We start from the raw sequence: 8,566 nt of genomic DNA, 5'->3' as shown, positions 1-8,566 counted from the left end.
CGATAGGGGGGGGGGGTCAAATTTCCTTGAATTCCTTAAACTGGCACTGTTGTTTTTTTAAAGCAAAATAATGCAAAAGATGTATGCACAGTATTGTGACTATTTCTTTGCACTTTTAAAAAGATCACTTTGTAATAATGTCGAATACAAAGTTTTATTTTAAAGTACATTTTAAATCATTATGTTTTAATAATCTTTTGTTGTTCTTTAAAGTACACTTATTTTGATGTGTTGACTAACATACTAAAGTAAAGGTAAAGTACTTGACTAGAATTTTACCTCCAGTGTGTTTTTCAATACAACATTTCAAGTTACAGATTTTTATGTACCAAATTGCAACTTCATTATTAGAAATGTGTAATTAAAAATAAATGTTTAAATACAAGACATACAGGTTTCAATAGAAATTACATTAAATTATATTTTAGTTTATTAATACTTATCAGTACATTTGGCAGTACACTTTATTTCAAAGACAATAGAATTATGAAATTACATATAAAAATGTAAAAACATAAAAACATAAAAACATATAAAAAGTCCAACTTAACATAAATTTAATATATTTTAACTTTATTGCATTAATATGCAATTAAGTATCCAAAAATATTACATTCAGCTCATACTTAAGTATATTCATGTAAAGTATGTTATTTTTATAATAAATACTGTTTTTAAAAGCATGCTAAATTTTGCTAGTCATATACACTACATTACTTTTGAGGTGTGATAGAGAATAAAAAGTTGTAACCTTTTTTCTGATATTCTAATCTTTATTTTTTTTTTCTTAGATTCTCATAACTTTTTTAGTTCAGGGTAATCTCTATTGAAGAAATGTTCTGAAATTGTTATAGCGAAAACAAAGCCAGACTGAAGTAAATGTGGTCATGGCCCCAGAACATGTACGTGACAACTGTCAGATCATGTGAACAGACTCACTGTTCTTCTTGTTGACTGGAGACTGAGTTTTGCGTTCAGAGAGCAGAGCGCTGAGCCACGACGCTTTCATTTGTCCGAGGCGGAAGCTCCCGAGGCACAGGGCGTTGTTGGCGTGGTCCAGCCCCAGACGGCCGAGCAGTAGGGTGATGGCAGGGTCATCGCCCCTCCTGACACACACGCTCAGAGCTCCACGTAACTGCTGCTCATGAACTCCTGCAGAAACCAGCAGCTCCAGCAGAGCCAGAGGAGCCCCTCGATCACAAACCTGCACAAACACAGCAACCTGTTCTTTACGGCTAGGAATGACAACCAAAGTCCAGTTATATATTAGTCAGGCTTTCCTGAAAGAAAGGAGCCAGGATATGATTTAATATCACTCTGATTGTGTTCGTCTGAAAGAAGAAAGGCATACATATCTAGAATGGATGAACAAATTATGGGCTAATTTTCATTTTGGGGTGAACTATTCCTTTAAGAATTAAAGGGTTAGTTCACCCAAAAATGAAAATTCTGTCATTAATTACTCACCCTCGTGTCGTTCCAATTCCCTAAAACTTTCGTTCATCCTCGGAACACAACTGAAGATATTTTAAATTAAATCCGAGAGGCTTGTGTCCCTCCGTTGACAGCCTAAGCAACTTTCACTTCGAAGGCCCAGAAAGGTAGTGAAAACATCATGAAAGTACTCCGTGTTACTCCAGTGGTTCAACTGTAATTTTCTTAAGTGACAGGAATGCTTTTTGAAAAAAAAAAATCCAAAAAAAACAATATTCTATATTCAAGATTTTCTTCACTGGAGTAACACGGAGTACTTTCATGATGTTTTCACTACCTTTCTGGGCCTTCGAATTGAAAGTTGCTTAGGCTGTCAACGGAGGGACAGAAACCTCTCGGATTTAATTTAAAATATCTTCAACTGTGTTCCGAGGATGAACGAAAGTCTTATGGTGTGTTCACACCAAACGCAAATTTAATTATTCGTGCGAGTAGATTACATACAAAGTCAATACAAACACGCAAATAGAGGCGAATTCACACCAGGCGACGTGAATGACGCGAAATGCACGACGCGTTTGACGCGAACACACGATATTCGCTTCATTCGCGTCTTCCGCTCAAGTTAAAAAATTTCAACTCAAGCAGAAAATTCACCTGACGCGTTCAGCTAAAAGCTTATTGACACGTCCGGTTGTATCAGAAAATGGAGGAGGGCATTATTGTAGCAGTCTGGAGAAGATGGTGAAATTCACCGAGTTGTGTGCGCCTCTGTATGGTGCTGTGAACCCAGACACATCTGCGTTTTCCGGCGTTTTAGGGACTTCCACAACATGTACAAAGCAGCGATACCATAGTTGATTACTCACGGGATGTTCATCAATCATGGTGGAAATAACTACGATCGCTGCTTTGAACCTGTTTTTGTGGAAGTCCCAAATACACCGGAAAGCTAAACGCCGACGTGTCTGGGTTCACGGCGCACAAAACTGTGAATTACACCATCTTCTCCAGGAACTGCTCATGGATGACTGCCACCTCCAGCGCTGATTGGCTTACCCTTACGTGACAATGCGTTATGCGAACTTTCCGCTTGAGTTGAAATTTTTCAGTCAATACTGAGGCGAATATAGCGCGTTCGTGGCAAACGCGTTGCACATTTTTGTGAACACACCATTATGGGATCGGAACAACATGAGGGTGAGTAATTAATGACAGAATTTTGGGTGAACTGTCCCTTTAAGGAATTGAAGTTTATAAACTGTGAATTACACCATCTTCTCCAGGAACTGCTCATGGATGACTGCCACCTCCAGCGCTGATTGGCTTACCCTTACGTGACAATGCGTTATGCGAACTTTCCGCTTGAGTTGAAATTTTTCAGTCAATATTGAGGCGAATATAGCGCGTTCGCGGCAAACGCGTTGCACATTTTTGTGAACACACCATTACGGGATCGGAACAACATGAGGGTGAGTAATTAATGACAGAATTTTCATTTTTGGGTGAACTGTCCCTTTAAGGAATTGAAGTTTATATATCACACCTGATATATAAGTGAATCGCTCTTTGTTTTCTTGTTGATGTCAGCACCCAGATGGATGAGACATTCTGCCATGTCCACATCGCCGTCCTCACACGCTCTCTCCAGCAGCGTGTACAGGATCTCACTGTCCGCCACCATCTTAGACAGGCACAGGCAACTCATTCCCTGCAGCTGAAGCAGAACAAAATGTAGGGTTTTATCAGGGGTTCCTGACTTGTTTAAGAACTTTTGGTTTCATTTTCTTACTGGATCTCGGCGCTGGTCTGCCGTCTTTTCCCGCAGGATCTGGAAGATGTCTTTCTCGAAGGCTTCTTTCTGCAGCCACGCTGCGGCACTCGAGCAGGTGTCCAACAACTTCCACGCCGCCTGAAGACCCTAATGACCAAAACACACTGTTAGGAACAAAAAAAACATCAAAAACAACAAACCTTTTGACTATGAACTGGTAATAACTGTATTGAGCTACCTTTAGAAGCATGACTGTGTCCTCTTTGTGTTGCCGTACAGAGCTGACCAAAACTGAGGCCAGTACAGGCACCATCATGCGAGAGAGCTTCTTCTTAGAGATGAGGTGAAACAGAAGACTAAGACCCCAGTAGTGAACTTCTACAAAGGGTGATGATTTTCAGTTAATATACAGTTGTGCTCAAATGTTTACATACCCAATAGAGTGCTGCAGGGATGACATATTTTTGTAGGCCAAAATTAAAAAAACAAGTTTTTAGTACTTCCAGTTCCATCATCCTGAAGTGAATGGGTTTTTGGTTCAACGCTTGACATTTTTTCACGACTTATTCTACATCATAAAATATGCAAGTAATACCGCCTTGTGATTTTTAAAATTAAATTAAACATTAAATATCATCACACAATATGTGACACAAGAGCGCAATGGTCAAACATGTCAGTTAAGCGCATGTTTAAATAGAAAAACTATGGAAAAGCAGCATAGTGGAACACAGAAACACGTTCTACATGAACTCCTGAACAGTAGGTGGTTTTTGGGCAGAATAAGCAGCCCAAATGTTGGCATTCAAAAGTCTGGCTGGGATTAGAAGCAGAGGCTGGAGATCTCATGGACTCACCATGTTCCTGTGGAAATATCTGCAGCGTATGAAGAACCGTATCTATCGCCCCCTGCTGGCACATGAGGTCAACCGCTCCAGAACAGTCAGCTAGTGCTGAGAGCACACCAAGTCCACACTCCTGAATCTCCTCACTACTGATAAACTAAACACACATAACAAATGAAACACCCACCACATTTACAGTACTTAGTTTAAAAAAAATATATATTTATTTTTGACATTTTTCGCCTTTATTATGATAGGACAGTATGTTGACAGGAAGTGAAATGGGACTCGAACTCGGGAAGCCTGAGGCGCAACAGAGCTATATGTCGGCGCACTGCCCACCAGGCACTCTGTACTTAAATTTTAAACTAAAACCACCTGATTAAAGTCCAATTCTATCCTAAAAGCAAAGTTACGGGTCCAGTACAAGTTAAAGCCTATAGACAGCATTTCAGGCAAATTGTTGACTTCCATTGAAAATTAGCAAAAAAAATTTTTTTTACAGTAATGAAATTGCTATGGAAGTCTATGAGGAGAGGCATTTGAGAGGGTGTAAAATGAGAAGTGAAGGTCATGTCTTTTCTTAAAGGGGTCATATGATGCGATTTCAATTTTTCCTTTCTCGTTGGGAGTGTTACAGGCTCTTGGTGCATAAAGAAGATCTGTAAAGAAACGTGAGGGAAGTCGTGGCCTAATGGTTAGAGAGTCGGACTCGTAACCCAAAGGTTGTGGGTTCGAGTCTCATACCGGCAGGGATTGTAGGTGGGGGGAGTGAATGTACAGCGCTCTCTTCCACCTTCAATACCACGACTGAGGTGCCCTTGAGCAAGGCACCGAACCCCCAACTGCTCCCCGGGTGCCGTAGCATAAATGGCTGCCCACTGCTCCGGGTGTGTGTTCACGGTGTGTGTGTGTGTTCACTGCTGTGTGTGTGCACTTTGGATGGGATAAATGCAGAGCACTAATTCCGAGTATGGGTCACCATACTTGGCCACATGTCCTTTCACTTTCACTTTTCACTTTCACTTTTACTTAAAGTTGCAAAGACTAAAGTCTCAAATCCAAAGAGATATTCTTTATAAAAGTTAAGAGTCAGCCACGCCTACCTAAAATGGCTCATTCTAACACGCCCCCACATGTCTACTATATTTTTTATATTTAAAGCGAGTTTTTTGGGCAGTGTAGAGTAGAGTTTGTTGTTTGTCATTTCTCCAATCACAAATGCAGACATGGTTTTATGTTACGCTCCGGCCGGACAGGGCATCACAGTATGGTAAGGGCGTAACATTTCCGGCACACGCTTGAGGTATTCGGCCGATCATAACGCACTGGATAGCTGGCCAATCACAGCACACCTTGCTTTTCAGACCGATGAGCTTCTACGCGTTTCAGAAAGGCGGGGCAATGCGGAGAAACAATAATGTACAGTATGTGGAAAATAATGTGTTTTTTGAACCTTAAACCACATAAACACATTTCATTACACCAAATACACAAAATAATGTTCTTTTTATCAACATCATATGACCGCTTTAAGTATATTAAAGGAACAGTTCACCCCAAACAATGAAAATTCTGTCATCAGTTACAGTACTCATCCTCATGTTGCTTCAAACCCATTACAGTTTTTCGTTCATTTCGTTCATCAACAGAAATGAAGATGTGTTTAATTTTCTGTCTCTTTATTTAAAGTCTATTTTACCAAAACTTTCAAGCTTCAAAAAGTGTTTAAAGACACTGTAAAAGTAGTCCATAAACAGCAGTTTAACCGTACTTGGTTCTAGCAGGTCATGAAAGCATATCTGAGCTTCTGTTTACCATATCTGATGAGTTCTGCGTGTCGATCACTGTTTACGTGTATTAAAGCCTAAATTAAATCTGTCATTCTGTCCCTTCAGAAGCCTCAGATTAAATTGCTCAATTCATATCACTTTTACAATGCCTTTGTGAACTTTCTGAAGCATTGACGTATTGGTGGAATGGACTTTCAGCGGAGAGACAGAAATCTCTCAGGTTTCATTAAACATATTGTCGTTTGTGTTTTGAAGATAAACGAAAGTCTTCAAAAAGGTGTGCAACAACATGAAAGTGAATAAATGATGACAGAATTTTCATTTTTGATGTACTATCCCTTTAATCCTTATGCATTTTGAGCTGTAAAGATGTTTAAATCATAATTTTGTGGCGATATGCTAGTTGTCTCTGCATATTAAGCTGAGATAGAAGAAAATATTTTAACATCTAACAGAAATCACACACTTCAGCTTTAATATGTATTTTGGCTATGTTTTCCTTTAGCATTAATGTCCATGCTGAATTACAGAACTATTCTAGCTTGTAAGAAATACAGCATTTACCCTATTAAGTGCCTCTAGATAGACAGTGTGAGCTCCCTCTAGTACACACTGGTTCTTCAGCACCCGCAGCGAAACATCCACTGTGTCAGGATCCGCCACCGAGGAGCCATGCTCTCTTAAACTCCTGTCTGCACACACAAGAAGACAAAGAGTCAGACATTATATATGGAGGCACTGTGGTTCACCAAAAAAAACTTTTCTGTCATCATTTAGTCACGAGTGTGGAACAATATGAGGGTGAGTAAATAAGTAATTTTTTTAACTATTCCATTAATGAAATAAAAACACAACTCTTGCAGATTCATTCCAAAAACAAAACCAAAGCAAGAGACAGGAAGCAGACAGACAATCTACCCGGACTGAGAAGAACTAGACTCGCTCTGAGACCCTCCAGCTGAACTTCAGGAATGAAGTTATGTGTCTTCAGAGCAGTCAGGATTTGACCGAGCATCAAGGTCCCATCATCTAGACTGGCCCTCCTGGAGTGACATAAAAGTATGATTCCAGCTGTATGTTTTTGTCTGTCATATACAACACATATGTGGGAGTCGTGTGTGCTTACGCTTCCTGGAAGAGTGTGTGAAGCAGTCTGCAGGCACTTTCACACACAGCGCTGGAGTTCGCGTGTTTCTGCATCAGATGCACAATGTTGACATGAATGCCATGTGAAAGCAGCAGAGCCCTCATCCTACCTGAAGTACAAAAACACACAAACTGAGACACATCCCTAGTGAAAAAGACTTCAATGTATGTTAACTGCAATTAAGTAAAAAATAATAAAATTCAAATTTATATTAAAGGGGTGGTTCATTGCGATTTCACTTTTTTAACGTTAGTTAGTGTGTAATGTTGCTGTTTGAGCATAAACAATATCTGCAAAGTTACAAAGCTGAAAGTTCAATGCAAACGGAGATATCGTCTTTTAAAATTCTGGCAGTTTAATGCCTACAAAAACGGCTGGTAGGGACTACAACAAAATACTTCCCGGGTTCGTGACGTAACAAACCCAGATAATCTCCACCCTCGGGAAAAGGCAGCAAAGGGGGTGAGGCCATGCTTTAGAGAAGAGGAAGAGAAAACGCTCTCGGTTACTCACGTAACCTCGGTTCCCTGAGATGAGGGAACGAGACATTGCTATGGGAATTACCCTTTCCTCCAAATACTACTGAAGCCTTATTGAATCACGCCAGTGAAACTGGCCAATGGCGTTCAAGCGCGCGAAATATGAGGGGCTCCCACTCTATATAAAGCAGCGCTTGTACGTCATCTATTCAGAATCTTGACTGAAGCAACTTGGCATTCTAAGATCCTGAGCTAGGTGACACGGCAATAAGAGCATCTCCGCCGCCATCACATATAGATTAGTTGAAGTTTGTTTAATTTCAATGAAATTATGTGCTATGATGCAACGGCCGTATCTCCGCTCAAATAAGCAGAGTATGATGGTGATCATGTCCTAAAAGACGTGATGAACAATATCATAACAATGTGATAAGCTGATAGGGACAGCATTGAATTAGTGGTACGTCAGTACGGGGGTTTATACGACCTAGTCGAAACCACTGAGGCAAGCAGTTCAGATCATAACTGAGGCTGAGTAGGCACGTGCGCTGCTCGCACTGACAGCACATGTGAGGCAAGCGACGACACATCTAGGTTATAAAACCTCGCGAAAGTGCTGGGTGACGACCAGCCTGCCACCATGCAAATGTCCTGAATAGATATGCCATTTGCCCAGGCCCACAAGGACGCGAGTCCGCAGGTTGAGTGGGCCCGAACCCCTATAGGATATTTCACACCCTTAGAGCCATAAGCCAAAGCAATTGTGTCGACGATCCAGTGTGACAGCCTTTGCTTGGACACAGGCAGCATACAAATAGCTGGTCCGAGAGCCTGAACGGTCTACAGCGCTCGGTATAAATGTGCACCACACGTACAGGGCACATAATAAAGTGTATTAAGCGGCTCCGGCCCGGCCAGTGTTTCGGGACGGAAAGCAGATAGTGTTTTGACCTGCGCTTTAAATGGAGTCGAAAGCACTTTAGGCACATAACACTTCCTAGGCTTTAAGTTGAGTCTGCAATCACCTGGCCCTCAATAAACGAGTCGTCAACTGACAGCGCCTGCAGGTCCCCAACTCGCTTAACAGAGGCCAG

The 8,566-nt window shown here is 41.0% G+C and overlaps 1 protein-coding gene across 1 annotated transcript in view; it reads right to left on the bottom strand.

The window, feature by feature from the left end:
* Positions 1–8,566, bottom strand: part of LOC107723953 (leucine-rich repeat serine/threonine-protein kinase 2-like) — a 60,681-nt gene that overhangs the window by 36,139 nt on the left and 15,976 nt on the right. Inside the window, exons 12-19 of the mRNA XM_016532684.1 lie at positions 6,973–7,102; positions 6,765–6,889; positions 6,411–6,538; positions 4,066–4,210; positions 3,447–3,586; positions 3,227–3,355; positions 2,981–3,151; positions 940–1,204 (exon numbers count right to left, since the gene is read on the bottom strand). Of these exons, the coding sequence (XP_016388170.1) occupies positions 940–1,204; positions 2,981–3,151; positions 3,227–3,355; positions 3,447–3,586; positions 4,066–4,210; positions 6,411–6,538; positions 6,765–6,889; positions 6,973–7,102 (1,233 nt within the window). The remainder of the gene's footprint in view (positions 1–939; positions 1,205–2,980; positions 3,152–3,226; positions 3,356–3,446; positions 3,587–4,065; positions 4,211–6,410; positions 6,539–6,764; positions 6,890–6,972; positions 7,103–8,566) is intronic.

The sequence above is a fragment of the Sinocyclocheilus rhinocerous genome, unplaced genomic scaffold (assembly GCF_001515625.1).
Source record: "Sinocyclocheilus rhinocerous isolate Xijiao unplaced genomic scaffold, SAMN03320098_v1.1 scaffold63, whole genome shotgun sequence".
Lineage (NCBI taxonomy): Eukaryota > Metazoa > Chordata > Actinopteri > Cypriniformes > Cyprinidae > Sinocyclocheilus > Sinocyclocheilus rhinocerous.
This window is presented reverse-complemented; position numbering and strand designations above follow the sequence as displayed.